The sequence below is a fragment of the Homarus americanus genome, unplaced genomic scaffold, assembly GCF_018991925.1.
Source record: "Homarus americanus isolate GMGI-L3 unplaced genomic scaffold, GMGI_Hamer_2.0 scaffold7626, whole genome shotgun sequence".
NCBI classification, from domain to species: Eukaryota; Metazoa; Arthropoda; class Malacostraca; order Decapoda; family Nephropidae; genus Homarus; species Homarus americanus.
Window position 1 is genome coordinate 4,554,327 of NW_024718273.1, and position 19,209 is coordinate 4,573,535.

At 38.5% G+C, this 19,209-nt stretch overlaps 1 protein-coding gene across 1 annotated transcript in view; it reads right to left on the reverse strand.

Moving 5' to 3' along the window:
* Positions 1 to 18,894, reverse strand: part of LOC121859386 — a gene marked incomplete at its 5' end in the record, with an annotated part of 65,122 nt that extends 46,228 nt beyond the window's left edge. The window contains 3 exon segments of the mRNA XM_042356168.1: positions 9,335 to 9,478; positions 10,655 to 10,823; positions 18,712 to 18,894. Of these exon segments, the coding sequence (XP_042212102.1) occupies positions 9,335 to 9,478; positions 10,655 to 10,823; positions 18,712 to 18,894 (496 nt within the window).
* Between the last annotated feature and the right edge of the window lie 315 nt (positions 18,895 to 19,209).

Genomic DNA, 19,209 nt, shown 5'->3' on the forward strand with positions numbered 1-19,209 from the left:
ATACCAAATGGCCAAGTTGTCTATATACAATGAGATTGATATACCACCTTGAACCAAAGCTGCTATCCCATTTATTGCGATGGCAAATCAGGTCACACTCAAAACACTGCCCTGAGGAACCCCATCCTCCTCAATATGTGGTGCTGATATTTCTGTGGTTACACGGACCCTGAAAGTGTGACGCCCCCAAAACTGACCTATTATTGATGGTAAAATTTCCCACAGTCCAAAATTGTGAAGCTCCTTAAGGATGCCAAATCTCTAAGCTGTGTCGTATGCTTTCTCTAGGTCAAAGAAAATGCAGACTAGATGCTATGACGAGCAAAAGCCTCACAGACCGAGGACTCAAGACGAACAAGAGCATATGCTGTTGAATGCATCTTCCGGAAGCCAGATTAATATGGCGAAAGAAGAGCATTCTTCCCCAGGTAGTATACTAACTGTGAGTTGACCATGTTTTCAAACAGCTTGCAGATACAGGAGGTCAGAGCTTTGGGGATTATTCTAGAGGGTGAAGACCCTCTTTTCCAGTTTCTTGAAAGGCAGGACAGTAGCCTCCTACCATGAGGCCGGGAAGGCACCCTATTGCTAGATCCTGTTATATAGCCCCAATAGAAAGGTCTGTGCCTCAACTTCAAGGTGGCGGAGCATTGAAAATGGGATATCATCAGACCCTGGTGATGTATCTCCATTGAGTGAGAGGGCAGTTCTCATTTCTTTCATTGAAAACATGATGTTGTATATCTCGTCACGTCCCATTCCAAAATCCAGGGTCCATGACTCCTCTACTCTACCCACCCGCTTAGACTCTGAGGCTCGAGCTGTCATAGAAAACACACCTGAAAATGCTCTGGCAAAAAGCTCCGCACCTTCATGAGGGGCAATAACTGAGCTGCCCTAAGAACTGGGGGAGGATTAGATGAAAACTTGCCTGCTATTTTCTGCACTTGTTTCCATACCTGGGACAAGGGATTTTTTTCATTTAGGGAGGAGACATAAAAGAAAAAGACAGGCAACGGCATTCTTTAAAACTCAATGAGCTTGGGCTCTGGCCCGTTTGTATTCCACATGATAAAATTCAGTTCTATAACACCAGTAACGACCATAAGCTCTGCGCCGCTCAATAACTGCCTGTCTGCACTTCTCTAACCACCAAGGAACAGGTCGGTGAGCTACACGACCAGAGGTCCGAGGAATGGAGCAGTGACCAGCCCACTGGTGGAGGCTGGGTAAGTATTCACCCACTTCATCTACTGAGGGAAGTTCTTCAATACTCCTGTCTACCTTCACTAGTTCCTTGCACAAGTCTCAGTCCACCTTGTCGATCCGCCAACGGGGAACGCGTGGTGTCAGGAGGACTTATGGGAAGGAAAGTAGAATAGGGTAGTGGTCACTTCCTCTGAGGTTGTCTGTGACTGTGACTCATTTGAAAACTCCTATTTCAAAGGTTGTGTTGGGAGATGTACTAGTTTTTGTTGTCTAATTATGTCACTAGTTTTCAGCAGGGGCATAGTCGGGTGAGGGGCAAGGCTGTTTCCCCGAAGCCCATGTCTACTAAGGGGCCAAAACTAGGCTCTATTATATATTAAAAATTAGCCAAAAATAAATTTTCCCGTACCCCAGATATTATATAAATACTGTATAAGAAATCTGAAAAAACTCTGTAATACTACAGCCTGTATCTGTAACATTCTGTAAACCTAAATAAACTGGTAATAATCAGTACAAAAAAAAGCGTAATAAATCTCTATGAATTTGGTAATGGTTCACTCTTGAGAGTTGGCAACCCTGCATTGGTGAGCACCGTGAGCTTGGTCAGCTGTCATTGCACTCTTCCAGTTACAGTTGCTGAGAGAGAATGCTCTTTCAGTACTCTAGGAAGAGTAAAAAAAATGTGCTGAGATAACTATGTGTCAAAGTCAACTAAACAGTTTAGGTGTTTTGGCAGTGTAAGCTCGTTTGGCAAGAAAACTTAATTTTAATGGCATTATTGATTTGTTTGCTAGCCATAAATCCCAAAGAATGGATTTTGAATAGTGGCTAAACTTAAGTTCATCACAATATACACTTGAAAATTTTTTGCATTTTATTTTTGTTTCAATAAAAAATATTGAAAGGACATTGTTGGTTTCTTTTTATTAATTTACCTACACTCAGCACCTTATAAATATAAACTACTTTTTTTATTTTTGGTAGAGAGGGAGAAGAAGCTTGATAATGTGCCTAGTCAAAGGGCTCCCGGTTGGCTGGCTACACCCCTGGTTTTCAGGAATTTAGTCCCAGGTACATTAATTATTTGAGTCATTCATTATTCTGTTTAGAATCAAACAAAAATAAGATTAATTCTAGTCCCATCATAAAATATGGCAAATTTGCCAATTACTGGTTGGCCACAACTCTCCAAGCTGCCACACCACCCCAACTGTACAGTATAGTCTGGATTTACGCGGTTTTTGTTTACGCGTTTGGTCATTTACGCGGTGCCTTGCCAGAATGAAATGTTTTAATATACGCAGTAAATTTCATCATTTACTTTGTGAGCGGCTGGAGGGGTCCAGACGCGCCGCGCCATTTTTTACTCACGCAATCCATTCTTGACCAAACGCGGGAAGCGGCGCGGTGAGGGCTGCGCATTAGGTTGCGCTTACGTTATCGCCGATGTCATATGACGTATCGGACTGTGATTGGGCCACGCATCCTTACCAGCCATGCATTCCCTCCGCCGCTAGCTGTGATTGGTCTAATGTAACATGACGTGCCCTGCCACCAGAAGTCGCTGACCTAGCCGGGCCAGTCTCATTGTTCTCAGTCCGCGTATACAGTTCTCTCTTGTGCCCGCTATTCCCCTCACAATGGCTTCCGCTGGACCCTCACCACCCGAGAAAAACCTTGAATTACTTGGACCAAGCCATGATTATGTGAAGGAAATCATCGAGTTGGGGGGAAAATTAGCTCATCCTTGACAACGACCCAGACAAGCATCAGTATGAAGCGTCTAATAACCATCTGACGAAAGTTATGGAGCCGTATATCCAGATCTATCTCGACAACATCAATGCTAGTCATCAACGTAGTATTAAGAACTTCTTCGCCCGCAACCCACCACAACCACAGCCAGCCCAAGTCAGTGATAGTGACAGTGAGGATATGGACTTTCAGGGGTTTGTCTGGGAGGCCCTGCAAACCTCTGCGAGTAGTGAAAGTGATTCACTGGAGGGCAACTAATCTGCCCTCTGCCTCGGAACCAGCCGCCATCCACGTGTGCCAACCCATCTTTTCTACTAACGTAAGTGTTAAAAAACCTAATATTATTGATATTTCTCTTAAATATTAATTGTGTGTGCATACCATCATAAAATTAAGATGTTATTTTTACTACAAGGTACGTATTGTGTCGGAAAAAGTGGAGTTTGGGGGTCGGCCCAGTCTCTATTTCAATCAATCCCATATGTTCTGTTATTTTGTTTATGCGTTTCTCGTTTTACGCGGACCTCCACGGGTTCACTTGACCGCGTACATGCAGACTATGCTGTAATTTATATTTGACAGATCTTCCAATGGTATTTTATAATCAGAGTTGTGAAGTAACTAAGTAAATTTACTTGAGTATTGTACTCAAATATCAATTTTGGGTAAGTACTTACTTTTTATAAAGTGCTCACATTTTTCAGTTCTTTTACTTAAGTATGGTTTTCTAATACTTTTACTCTAATATAATTGCAAAAAAAAAATAAAAAATTAAAAATGTTACTCAATACATGCCCCAAACAATAGTTTTAAATATCCAATCACAGAAAGTTAACCAATCACAAGCATTTCTTCACATCTGGACCAATCACAGTTGGGAGTTAGATAGTTGTGGGATTCAGAACTCGGGAACATTCACGTAACTTCCACAATACAATAATGATACTAAACCAATGGTTTATTTATATTATTATATACATGGTGATTTATTTAGATGAGCTCAACATCTCTTTATTACTTGAATCGAGTGGAGAGAGCTATGAACACCAGGGGAAACATGGGGTTAAACATGCACAAAGATTGATTTTCAAAATTCTGAGCAAAGAATTAGACCATGAAAACCCCCAAACTGCATTTTCAAAGAACTTTAACAGCAGCTCCTCTGATGAAGATGACTTTTTTATCTTCTTTTATCCATAAACTCCTTAACTGAAGGAGCTTGATAGCTACTTGGCATGCCCAGGGGATGGAATGGAGCTATTGAGATCTTTCACAACATTATGTGACTTATCTCTCAAGCTTAACACCCCACTACCTGCATCTGCTGCTTGTGAGTGTCTGTTTAGTCATGCTGGGCTTATATTTAGGCCTAAAATCTCCCAATAAGACAGCCATAATTTGAGAATCAGTTATTGATTAATCTCATAGAAAGATTTGCAAATAAATATGTGTAATGCTGTCTGTTTCAATGTTATCTTTAGTTAACTATTTTTTTTATCGTGGATTTATTTTAATATTTGAGAAAATAATAAGTTTTTGTTAATTTTTACGTTCAGTACTTGAGTACTTTATGAATGATATACTTTTTTATATCTACCTGTACTTGAGTACATTGAACTTTGGATACTTTTACTTCTACTTTAGTAACATTTTGCCAATGTAGCAATACTTTTACTTAAGTAACAATGTCCAGTACTTTTTACAACTCTGTTTATAATACTGTACAGGTGTACCCCGATAGCAGATGCATTTAAGGACTGGGAAAAGTCTTTGGTTAGTGAATCAACAGTTATCGAAGCAATTAATCCCAGAAAAACAAAACAAATTCAGAGGGTTAGGGACCGGCCACCCTAAAAAACACTCCCATCTACCTTTGATATATCTCCGTAGTGCACAATGTCAGGCAAGAAAATAAAGCAGACATATAAAGCAAGCATAATAAGCCTTAAATATGCACTGTAAAGAATAAATTGAGACTATTATTTGCCTGTGTTCAGGATGGTAGAGACAGTCTAGGGTGGCAGGTTCAAGTCTCTACCACTCTTCGCTGGTCCATCACCACTCTTATTAAACCTTATTATGCTTTATTACGCCTTATTACACCACATCTAGTTTTCCAGCACAAGAGGAACTATCACTGGGGCATTTAGACATGGTTGAGTAACACATTGAGTTGGAAAAAAAAACACATAGTAAATGTAAACAAGAGCAAAGACGGCAGGAATGAGTCAGGGCAGTGTGAAGAGCCCTCTGGTGGCAAGAATTCGCACTACCGGTATGCCACCGCCTGCCAAATTCAAAACAGCTCTGCCACTCCTCTGCCGCTCATCGGATCTTGGGGGTATCAACGGAACTTGTGGGGTATTTCCCCTACATGTAATCGTAGGTTATGCAAATCAGCGGTCAACGGGACGTTGGTTTTCAGGGTACGGGTAGTTCTGCTATAACGCGATAGTTGTGTTCTTGTCAAACATCGTGTTATAGAAATTCGCGTAATAGAAATAACAGGGCTTATGGAGAAAATAGGGTTAGGTGCAGATTACTCCAAATCGAAAAAAAAATTCGTAGTTAGCCTAACACAAAGGATAGCAGTCTAAATAAATGTTACATTCATATCTAATAATGAAATCATACAGTAAATGTTATACTTTACCTTGAAAAAATATGAATATAACTTGATGGGGGAGAAGGGTGATGTTGAGGAGTCATGAAACATCAAGCTTTTCTTCAAGTGTTATAGCCTTTCTTTCACGATCACCACTGGAAATGCGATCACCAGAACGCTTCCCATATTCTTCTTTTCCATAGTCACAAAATTGGAGAAACAGTAATCAGAATTCACTAAGGACGCTTAAAAACTTCACACGTGTTTCGTGTTTCAAACTGAACGTGTGGAGTAAACAGAGAGCGCAGGTCTAAAACGTTATGTATTTTGTTTTTCTCTCTTATTTAAAATTTTACAATTTACATATACTGTACAGGTATACTATATACATAAATAATACATAAATTATTTATGCAATTGTTCACAAACAAAACACATAAATCAATTGAACGTGATGTCGAACGTGAACTGTAAACACTGCATAACCCCGCGCCAAGCCACCACACTGTACACTTTAAACGCTACGTATTTAGTTTTTCTCTTTTATTTAAATTTTTACAATTTACATACAATATATATATAGGTAAATTGTAATTTACATATTATTCATATTATGCTACAGCGCCCACAAAACATGGGAAACGTTTGAGTCCCCCAGTAGAGATGTCTGTTCTCTATCCACTTCAGGATGTCTTAGTCCTCCGTTTTCTTTTTGTGTACTCGCTCAGGGACTCAAGTATTTCTGTATATAACACAGGATGATAAGGGAATTTTAAATTATGAGTGAATGAATTTATTATACAGTGATCAATTAACATAATTTTGATGTGTTTAAGTAGTATTCAGGCGCCTTCAGCCTAGTAATGTTACGACAATCGTATCACTCACTGTAAACCACGAATTTCATCCATACAGAGAGAGAGAGAGGCCAAGCACTCTGTTTACATCACACGCACATAAATATTACATACCGTATATCTCGGCCTATTTTATAATCGTAGTCATGTACTGAATATTCTATGTAAAAAATATAAATTTTAAATGAATTATTTATAGTGTGGTCGACTTCCTACACAAAGACGGGCTATAAATAGCCTTCTTATCTCCTCTCCATCTATTACCCTCTGTTCTCAGAGAGAAGGTCTTGGTAAATAACTTTTGTTTGTTTATTTTCATTGTTTGTCTAATTTATCATGTTGTATCAAAGTAATATTACTAAAATTTGTGCATAGGTAGTAGGCAGCAACCAAACAGGGAGATACTACTGCCTGGGAAGATATTGGAAGCATAATGTACAGTATTGTCTAATGGTAGATCCTACTTCCATATGGCATCACGAAAATTGTGACCAAGTCTTAGGTTGCTGATCTATCTTTCTGCCTCATTTACACACAACTGCAGTTTCAATTGTTTCTCTTCCTTTGACAACACAACATACATACATTATAATTTTTCTCACCTTTGATCTTTTTTCCTTTTTGCATTTATTTATGGTTGGTTATTTAAAATAATGCCAATTCACTTCAAGTATTGGCATCAAATTTTACCTGCTGGTGTACACTAGTGACTCACTTAAGCGTCAGTTATTTAACTGGAACTAATGTCGGTGTGAGTAAAATATTTCCATTTACTTGAAATAGATTTGCCGATTTATTTGTTTATTTATTTATTTATAATATATTGTAATATATTAAACACACTGCAAGTATTTTCTTTAATTTATATACTTGTTTCGCAAAAATGGGAGGCTACCATTATACCTGGTAGGTGAAGTTGACCAGACATTTATGGTGATCATATAGGACCAAACTCCGAATCCATGACGTGACTTCTGTTCATCATTTATATCCTAAATTTACCACTGTCGGTAGTTTGAAGAATTAACTCAGTCATTTACTGAATATTCTTTGTAAAAAAATTAATTTTAAATGAATTATTTATAGGAGATAAGTACAGTGGGGTATGCTATAACGAACGGATCCTACTACGAATATTCCTATAACAAACGGTTTTACCTATAAAATTGAGAATGCTATAACGAACGAAACTCCTACAACGAACATTATTTAAATTGTTTTTTTCCCTTATTTATTGATTTTTATTACAAGTATTAATGATATTCTTTATTTCAGGGGTTTAGATGCATATGTATGCACTTTTTTACAATTTTTACAATTTTATATTATATTTTTCAGTGTTAAGTGGTTGTATTTGGGGGCCTGGAACGAACGAATCCTATAACGAACGAATGCTATAACGAACAAGGTTCTAGAACCAATTAGATTCGTTATAGCATACCCCACTGTATTATGATCAGTAAATATACAGATATGCATTACTGACCACCTCCAAACACAAGGACGGCTAAAAATAGCCACAGGCGGTCACAGTCAAGGTCACTTTCCCTTTCTTATCACTGGCAAATGGGTGGGGGGTGATGATAGCAGCTGTGTTTATTACCGGGGTATATTGTTCTTTTACGGTATGTTAGACAGGTTTATAGTACATTTTTATTATTTTAATATACCGGTAATCATCATTTTAATCCAGCTTCCCAAACGTAAGTTTCAGTATAAAATAATTAGTGGTAGAACCTTGAGTGGTTTACGATGTTTCCATCACCACTCTTGACACGCTAAACCGCAATATTTAAGAGGTAAGAATTTTATATCTGGTGCCTAAGACGACCCCCTAACTTTGGGCTAATTTTTTTATGGTTCAAATTCCTTCTTATAGGCCGAGATATACGGTAAATTATTTCTGCAATTGTTCACAAGCAAAACACATAGATCAATTGAACATGTGATGTCGAACGTGAACTGTAAATACTGCATAACCCCGTGCCAAGCCACAACAACCGTTCGAGTGGAATCGCGTTAGAGCAAAGGCGTTCGCGTTTTACAAATATTGTTCCTCTGTTCATCAATCGCGTTAGAGCCAATTCACGTTGTCAAAACACCCGTTATAGAAGAACTCCCTGTACACCTGTAATTGTATATATCACATAGTTAATAGAAGATATACTGTATGAATTAAGTTTTACCAAAGTTTTGTCTGTGTACAATTTTGTCTTTGAAATATCCAGTCCTATGCCTACATCTTTCAAACTTACATCACACTTTTTTCACCGAGACGGTATTAAAAACAGGAAACTGTACACATAATTCACATAACAAGAACTATACCAGAAAAACTACTTAATAATAATAAAAAATTACTTGCTATTATCTAATTTTGTTGCATAAATGCAACTTATACCAATTTTGGGTAATAAATGATGTCGCCTAATTCATAAGTGAAGTTCAAGCGATCCGAGCCATTCTGTGAAGTGTTGATTACTGAACTTGAGAGGTTTTACTGTAACTATCAAATTTTCAACTAGCCTAATACAGGCAGTCCCATACTTACGACGGGATTAGGGACCCAAATCCAGGTCGTAAGTTGAATTGGTCGTAAGTCAAAAATGCGAAAATAATACATAGAAAATCTAAAATGGGTGTCTCTTTTTCTTCTCAGCACCACAAAACTCTCACTTTTAAGCTTGCCAGCCATTTTAGAGGGAATTACAAACAAAAATTTTGTCAGTACACAGCGCAATCACTGATGTCGGGACTAAAAAATACGTAATTTTAAAATTTTTTGAGGCGGTCGTATGTCCAGGAGGTCGTAAGTCGAGTAGGTCGTAAGTCGAGAAGTAGCTGTATACTGTATATTATAATATAACTGTTTAAAATCACTCAGACAAGAACCTGAAAACACTACCTGTTGGATTACGAGCAAACATGATACTGAAGGGGGTGACTCCACCAATGGAGGTTGACATGGTGCGAAACTGGAAGAGATAACGGCTAATTTCTTGATCCCACGTTGTTGCATTCTCAGTACAAAAATGATCCAACATTTCACCTGAAGTTAAGACAAACAAGTTCAGTCAATCAGAGGTGTAGTGGCAATAATTTTTCTTACAAACTTACAAAAACTAATATGATTTGAGGCTGATAAAGCTGCAGAACAAGTAGAAAGAATAGTTTTATCAATGTTAGTGACCACTGTGGGAGAACTAACCAGGTAACATGGTTGTCGATAACGAAGAAATCAAGGATGACTCAAGAACATACTGAGTGAGGAGTACAAGAGCAGCCTAGGGGAAATAAAATCAGTAAAGGACATGCCCAAGGATTGAAAGGGTGGGTGGAGAAAGCAAACAAGAAAATGAAAAACAGAAAGGCGGCTGGATGATCTAAGATACACGTACTTGCAGAAAATCTGAAACCACCAGGTGATGTAGATGTGTTACTAATGACTGAATTGGCTAATACGTACAGTACAATCAAAATGGAATGTATGAGAGAGAGAGAGAGAGAGAGAGAGAGAGCTGCCATCAGCTAACCCATGCAAACGGTGACAACAGCAATACAAAGAATATATTTAAGATCACAGAATCCCATTAGTATATGACAGTCCGCTGCTTGGCAACTCAATATACCTTCCCTCCTATCAATATGTTGGAGTAACTTGGTTGGTACTAATGGTTGATGCTTGAAATCCAATGTAAATGACCTGTAACATTCAAAGGCACAGTGTGTTTACATAAATGTGTCATCACAACTTATCAGTGACATTTGCTTTTAAATTCAGTCCCAGCCAATGGTGTCAGGGGTGTCTTGGGTGCTGACCCCACAGCCATGACCACCACCCCCACCCCCCTGAGAAGTTTCCAAATGTTCGTTTATTTGCTTCAATAATGAAGGAAATGTGATGAGAAAGTCTTGTGACAGCTCTGGTTGTAGTTGAGCTGCCAATTTATTAATATAATTTTCTTCGTTATTTAAGCAAATTTAAAAAAAATGGAAACTTCTCATGTTCTAAAATAATGATGAAAAGTTTAATATTAAAAAATTCTACCCTTGGTGTGTTTAATATTTATCCAGACAGTGATACAGCCAAAAATAGATCCACCAATCACAATCACCTTTACAAACAGGCTTACTTTACCAAGTATTGCCAGGTAAAATTGCAAGCACAAGACCCAGGGTGGGGTCAGTGCATCTTTGGTTGACTGTACATTCCCGAGGTTTTTACCTGCCCAAAAACATTCTCGGGATTCTTCTTGAAGAGTAAAGAGAAAACTCTGCTGGGCATCCTCTGAGTCGAAGGGCACCAAACTTCGGAGAACATCTTGAGCTCTATCAAATTTTTCTTTGTAACATGCCTGCATCTGCTCAAACATTTCAGAACTCATGCCAACAACCTGTAAAGAAAAATATTTCTAAACATGAGATTTGTCATAAGGCAGCTACCAAACAGGGAGGTACTACCGCCTGGGAAGATATTGGAAGCATAATGTACTGTCTAATGGTGGACCCTGCTGCTATATGGTATCATGAAAATTGTGACCAAGTCCCAGGTTGCTGATCTGACTTTCTGCCTCATTTACACAGCGTCTCAATTGTTTCTCATACTATTGACAATACAACATACGTACTGTATACAGCTACTCCTCGATTTATGACCTACTCGACCTACGACCACCCGGACATACGATCGCCTCAGTCGTACCAAAATTTTTTCAAATTACGTATTTTCGAGTCTCAACGTGAGTGATTAGGCTGTGTACTGAGAAAATTTTTGTTTATAATTCACTTTAAAATGGCTGGCAAGCTTAAAAGTGAGAGTTTTCTGGTGCTTTAAAGAAAAAGAGACACCCAATTTAGATTTTCTATGTATTATTTAAGTATTTTCAACTTACAACCAATTCGATTTAGGACCTGGATTTGGGTCCCTAACCCCATCATAAGTCGGGGAGGAGCAGTATTGTTTCTCACTTTTGATCTTTTTCTCATTTTTTTATTTATGGTTATTTATTTTTATTATTATTATTATTATTATTATTATTATTATTATTATTATTATTATTATTATTATTATTATTATTATTATTACAGAGTTATTATTATTACAGTCGGCCCTTAACATACGTGGGTTTAGCATACAAGGATTCGCAAATACGCGGATTGCCCCGCCGGAGGAATATTCTGTACATTGGAGTACAGTGACCCCTCAGTTAACGAACTCAATCCGTTCCAGAAGGTCGTTCGTTAACCGAAAAGTTCATTAACCGAAAACATTGTTTCAATGGGTTTTTGGGTAATTGGTTCCAGCTCACTGAAAATTTCTTAAATTCAACAAAAATGGTAGAAACGTTCACTTACTTTGAGGTGTGTATGTAGAAGGTTCCTGGATGATGATAATGGGATTTAGAATGGGGGTGGAGGAGAAGGAAGAAGAGAAGGCATTGTGGTGGAAGAGAAGTCACCCCATGGTGCCATTTCACCCATAAAATTTTAGCTCTCTTGGTATAATTCAAGATTATTTTTCACACTGCATTGCATTAGTTGTCTAAAATATTTGCTTGAAACACAGAAAAAAGCAAGTTCAAGATGTTCACTGAAAACATTTTTGCTGTGTTAAGATGCTAGACAAACTAGTCACTTTACCTTCAATTATGTTCAATAATTGTTAAAATGACTAAAAAATTGAATACAGTGACCCCTCGTTTAACGAACACCTCGGTTAACGTAATTTCGATTAACGAACTGCCTTCCATAAGGATCTTCAATTCGGTTAACGAAAAAAATTTCGCTTAACGAACTTCTTACGAACCGACCTCAACATGTTTTCGCTTGCACTGACCGGGCAACCAGCTTTAGTATCAGTCCGCCAATACATTAATCGGTTCTAGGGCTTAAATTCCTTACTATTTTAGTGAATATCAAGAAGTTTATACTATTCAATAATTTTAAAAGTTTAATATTCAATTTTTTAGTCATTTAAACAATTATTGAACATAATTGAAGGTAAAGTGACTAGTTTAATGCGCGGCATCCAGCCTCTTAACACAGCAAACAGGCGTCAGTCTCTCTCTGTTTTCAGTGGAGGTAACATCTTGCTTGAGACTCTCTTCAACTAAATGCATTTTTTCTGTGTTTCCAAGCAAATTATTGGTCATTTTGAAAATTATTTTACATATTGACAATATATAGTGCAGTGCAGTGTTATTTTAAAGAAAATATACTTTATTTACAGCTAGTTTAACTTTGAAAAATACGTGTTGCCATTGTTTGAATCCAGCATGGGGCCTAAGAGATCAAGAAAAGCGATTTCAATCCAAATAAAGCAGGAAATAATAAAAAAACACGAACAAGGTATTAAATCAAATGCGCTATGCAAAGAATATGGCATGTCGGCATCAACTGTGTCGACAATTCTTGCACAAAAAGACAAATTTAAGGAAGTGAACGTGAGAGACAAATCTACAAGTGTGTTTAAAAGTAGATCCCTAATCGTAGAAACTGAGAGGTTACTTATCATCTGGATTAGGGAAAAACAGATGAAAGGTGATTCAGTTTCTGGTGATTTCATTTGTGAAAGAGCCAGGGAGATTTATGAACATTTAAAGGCAGATCAACCTGGTTCTTCAGGAACAGAATTTGAAGATTTTCCGGCTAGCAAAGGCTGGTTCGAAAAATTTAAGAAAAGAAGTGACATTTTAAGTGTTGTTAGGCATGGTGAAGCTGCTAGTGCTGATAAAGAAGGGGCAGCAAGTTTTTAGTTGAATTTAAAAAACTGATGGAAGAAAATTATCTTCCACAGCAAGTGTTCAATGTGGACGAAACTGGGCTGTTCTGGAAAAAGATGCCCAAAAGAACATTCATCACCAAAGATGAAGCCTCTTTACCTGGGCATAAACCCATGAAAGACCGTCTCACTCTACTACTTGGTGCCAATGCTTCAGGGGATTTACGACTGAAGCCTATGCTTGTCTACCACTCTGAAAACCCCAGGGTGTTCAAGCAACAGAAAGTGGTAAAAACAATGCTTGGAGTTTATTGGAAGTCCAACCGTAAGGCATGGGTGACAATACAGCTCTTTAATGAATGGGCTGTTGATGTGTTTTGCCCCTCTGTCAAGAGCTACCTAACCACCAATAAACTTCCTTTAAAGGCTCTTCTCCTCAAGGATAATGCTCCTGGTCATGACCCTGACCTTGCCAGAAATTTGGAGTATCAATTTGACTTTGTGAAAGTGTTGTTTTTGCCTCCAAACACTACATCACTCATACAGCCAATGGACCAGAATGTAATCAGCAACTTCAAGAAGTTGTACATGAAGAAAATGTTTAGGAGGTGTCATCAGGCAACTTCCGCTGATCCTGAACTAACACTGAAACAGTTCTGGAAGACACAATTCAACGTCCTGGAGGCTGTAAAATTGATTGTGTCATCATGGCAAGAAGTCTCCAATAGAACCCTCAATTCTTCATGGAAAGCACTGTGGCCATCAGTAGTCCATGATTTTGAGGGATTTGAGGATGACACAGAGTTGGACCAGGAGATTGTGTCCATTGGTCAGTCATTGGGCCTTGAAGTGGAGGAGAAGGATGTGGAAGAGTTTGTGATGTCTCATGAGGAGGAACTTACTCCTGATGACTTGAAGGAACTGGATGAGATGTTACGGGTAGAGGCTGACAGTGGTGAGGAGGAAATTGAAAGTGATGACCATATGTCAGCTAAACAGTTGAAAGATGTGATTTACCACTGGGAGAAGTTCAGGGAACTGGCTTCAAAGCGCCCAGAAGTGGAAAAACTGAACTAACTTTGTGTCATGTTGAGGACTCAGTGGTCTCCTTCTTTAAACATAAGTTAATGGTGAGGAGGACAGGTGCCCCACAGACCACAATTGACACTTTCTTCAGTAAAAGGCAGAGGGAACAAGATGCTAGCCCTCAGCCTTCCACTTCAAGAAGGAGAGAGGATGTTCATGGTGGAGAATCTGTCAGTCCAGAGGTTCCTGACATTTTCATGGAAGGTGACTCACCTTCCAAGAAGCAGTAAAATGCTTCTCCTCCACCTCCACTTCCTTTCTTCTCCCTTCTCCTCCTGCACCTCCCACTTCAAATGCACATCATCACCATCATCCAGGAGCCTTCTACATACACACCTCAAAGTAAGTAAATTTTTCCGCCATTTTTGTTGAAGTTAGGAAATTTTCGGTGAGCTGGAACCAATTACCCAAAAACCCATTGAAACAATGGTTTCGGTTAACGAACGTTTCGGTTAACGAACGACCTTCTGGAACGGATTGAGTTCGTTAATGGAGGGGCCACTGTATTAAACTTTTAAAATTATTGAATAGTATAAACTTCTTGATATTTACTAAAATAGTAAGGAATTTAAGCCCTAGAACCGATTAATGTATTGGCAGACTGATACTAAAGCTGGTTGCCCGGTCAGTGCAAGCGAAAACATGTTGAGGTCGGTTCGTAAGAAATTCGTTAACCAAATATTTGTTCGTTAACCGAATTGAAGATCCTTATGGAATGCAGTTCGTTAACCGAAATTTCGTTAACGGAGGCGTTCGTTAAACGAGGGGTCACTGTAATTGAAGTACATTCAAATCGCGCGCCATTCAAATCGCACGCGGCACCGAACACGGGACACCGTCCACTCCCGCAACCTCACACACACACACACACACGCATAGCGCGTCGTCACCCCCACCCCACCACTCCGCGCTCCGTCACTCAGTCAGTCTCGCTGTAACCATGCTTGTGTTAACATCAGAATTGTAGTTGCTACCCTTGCTACCCACATTTACCATGGCCCCTAAAAGAGCATCAAAGGCACCAGCTGGAGCCACCCCTAAGCGCCAGAAGAAAGTGATGACTCTGCAGGAGAAGGTGGAGTTGTTGAATAAGTTAAGGGAGGGAATGTCGTTCGCTGCTGTGGGGCGACTGTACAACGTGAATGAAAGCACGGTACGTACCATCAAGAAAAGGGAAAAAGATATCTGTGATGCTGTAAGTGCCAGTGCTCCACGCAGTGCTAAGCATGTCAGCCAAGTGAGGGAGAAGGCAATGGTGAAGATGGAGAATGCCTTGTTTCTGTGGATAGAGGACCGGCACCGGAAAGGTGTAGCAGTGGACTCTATCCTTATCCGTGAGAAAGCTAAGTCTCTACACACACGCTATGTTTATTGTTTGTAAAAATGCACAGCACAGTACAGTTCAGTACTGTACATAGGAAGTGGAGGTGCAGTTATTCACAAAACATTTGTGTTTGTTGTCGGCAGTAGTGACGATGTGGAGGCAGAGGGATAGAGCGGGTAGGACTGGTGACGCTGGAGGCGGGAGCAGGGACGGGGACGAGTGGAGATGCCAGCCAGTACATTACAGGCGTACAATATTAATTGTTTTTATAGCTCTTTTTGCATTTTTATATTAAATACTGTACATTACGTTTCAACAAAACTACTATTTATTTCTGAGAATATGGAAATGTTATATTTTTGCTGAAATGACGTACATATTACAGTGGAAAGTGGGATAAAATTGTGACGAAAGCAATGACTTTCGCTTTCTTTCGTTCAAAAGATGTTACTGTAATCGCTTTTCGAATTGTTTTCAGTTGTGGGGTTATGAGGCTAATGATAGGATAGAATATTATTGTAATACAGTACAGTACAACAGTTTTTTAACTGAAAACCATTCGAAAAGCAATTGCGGTAAACTCTTTTGAACAACGAAAGAATGCGAAAGTCATTGTTTTTGTCATGATTTTATCCCACTTTCCACTGTAATATGTATGTCATTTCAGCCAAAATATTACATTTCCATATTTATTTCTGAGAATATATTCATTCAGTCACAGTTAAGGCAAAATATACTTGTGATGTAATATTCTAATGAAAATACGGTATCGTAGTTTCCTTTTGTTTCAAATTTAATTAACAAAGATTGATGTTTCAAATGTAATGAACAAAATTTATGTACAGTACAGTGACCCCTCGTTTAACAAACACCTCGGTTAACGAAATTTCGGTTAACGAACTGCCTTCCATAAGGATCTTCAATTCGGTTAACGAACAAAAATTCGGTTAACGAATTTCTTACGAACCGACCTTAACATGTTTTCGCTTGCACTGGCCGGGCAACCAGCTTTAGTATCAGTCCGCCAATACATTAATCGGTTCTAGGGCTTAAATTCCTTACTATTTTAGTAAATATCAAGAAGTTTATACTATTCAATAATTTTAAAAGTTTAATATTCAATTTTTTAGTCATTTTAACAATTATTGAACATAATTGAAGGTAAAGTGACTAGTTTAAAGCGCAGCATCCAGCCTCTTAACACAGCAAACAGGCGTTAGTCTCTCTCTGTTTTCAGTGGAGGTAACATCTTGCTTGAGACTCTCTTCAACTAAATGCTTTTTTCTGTGTTTCCAAGCAAATTATTGGTCATTTTGAAATATATTTTACATATTGACAATATATAATGCAGTGCAGTGTTGATTTAAAGAAAATAATCTTGAAATACACCAAGAGAACTAAAATTTTATGGGTGAAATGGTGCCATGGGGTGACTTCTCTTCCACCCCAATGCCTTCTCTTCTTCCTTCTCCTCCATCCCCATTCTAATTCCCATCATCATCATCATCCAGGAGCCTTCTACATACACACCTCAAAGTAAGTGAACTTTTCTACCATTTTTGTTGAATTTAGGAAATTTTCGGTGAGCTGGAACCAATTACCCAAAAACCCATTGAAACAATGGTTTCGGTTAACGAACTTTTCGGTTAACGAACGACCTTCTGGAACGGATTGAGTTCGTTAACCGAGGGGTCACTGTATCTATAAATAAACTTTAAAAAATGAATACTTTATGTTTTACATCGTCCGGTGCTACCATACCATGCATTTGGCTACTTTGGGCTTGCTGTACCGATACTCACAGCTGGTGGTGTGTTGGTGCGTCATTTCCATTGTTTACTGGTAGTTACTGGTAAATATCTTTGAACCTAACGAAACTATTACCAGTTTAGAGGTCTTAAAAACTCAAACTACACACAGGTATATACGGTAAATAAGGACATGGGGGGCCAGGGGTTTATTGGGGGGGGGCCAGCAAAAGTACACAGATTTTTAACATTCACGGGTATCTCTGTTACCTAACCCCCGTGTATGTTAAGGGCCGACTGTATTATTATTATTTTTATTATTATGATTATTTTATTTTAATTTTTTAATATAAATTTTATTTACTTTGAATTATTATTATTATTATTTATTATTATTATTATTATTATTATTACATTTTCGCCCCCAGGCCTTGATGTGGGTCAGTGACCTGTGCCCGGGTGGGTTAATCCCTATAAAAAAAAAAGAAAAAAGGCATTTAACTGGTCCAGTATTGCTAGCTGATGAAATGACCAAATACATCTCTTAACAGGACAAGCTATTCCTCAAAACAGAAAACAAAAAGAAAGACATCTGTGCATTCACCATAACAATTCTATAGTATACTGTACAATTACTTGAAAATTTATCATTTGTGATTTTGACTATTCACAAATGGTATCTGGAACTGTATAAGTATATAATTAAAGCAAAACTGTACACAGCCGCATCTCAAGACTTCTTAAAGATTCTCAAAGCAACTCACACACAATAATAGAGTTATTGAGAGAAGCATACCAGGCCAGGCACAACCTTTGTTAACCACCTGTAATGTGACCACTAATCATCTGTCTTTGTGTTATTCTTGAAGCAATAACATTCAACAATTATTTTTTGTACCGAAACACTAAGGATTCAATAAAAATAACAAGAAATACAAGAAAATACTGTAAACATAAAATAAACTGAAAGATGCACACATAATCTCACAGCCATTAGTCACCTGACCACCACCACCCTGCATCAGCTAACCACAACCACCACCACCCTGCATCAGCTAGCCACAACCACCACCACCACCACCCTGCATCAGCTAGCCACAACCACCACCACCACCACCCTGCATCAGCTAGCCACAACCACCACCACCACCACCACCCTGCATCAGCTAGCCACAACCACCACCACCACCACCCTGCATCAGCTAGCCACAACCACCACCACCACCACCCTGCATCAGCTAGCCACAACCATCCAGCATCAGCACCCTGCATCAGCTAGCCACAACCACCACCACCCTGTATCTTGATTATCAAGTACTTAATCTTCACTTTTTAAAGATCATTTAGGAATCAATTCTAGAGAAAATATATTCTATTATAGCCAAAAATTCTAAGTGACTTACATGACATTGTGCAAATCCAAACTGACAGAATGCATCAAAGATAAAGTTGGCACAGCAGACTTCCACACCTGCCTCAGGACTGGCCTGGGCAATGATCCAGCGGGAGAAAGGGTCGACGATTGTCACCAATACCTCGTTGCCATACACTGTCCTGTTGTATGGGCCATAGATTTTGACTTGAACCTGTTGCATATGAAAAATTTTATTTGTTACAATATAGACATATGATTTTTCAGGAGTTTTTTATTTGTAAAGCACATTTAAGAGAATCAGTCAGGGATAAGAGAGAACTGTACTTGTCGCTACATATCTTCACTATACTGTTGAATCAGCACTCAGATATGGTTCTAATAATACTGAATATATGGTGGATCAAAGAAGCTTATTAATAGGAATTCAAACCTTGATAATATAATAATAAAATAAAAAATAATAAAATAATAAAAAAATCAGTGACAGTGAATATTTGAAAAACATATCATTACAGTATTAACGATG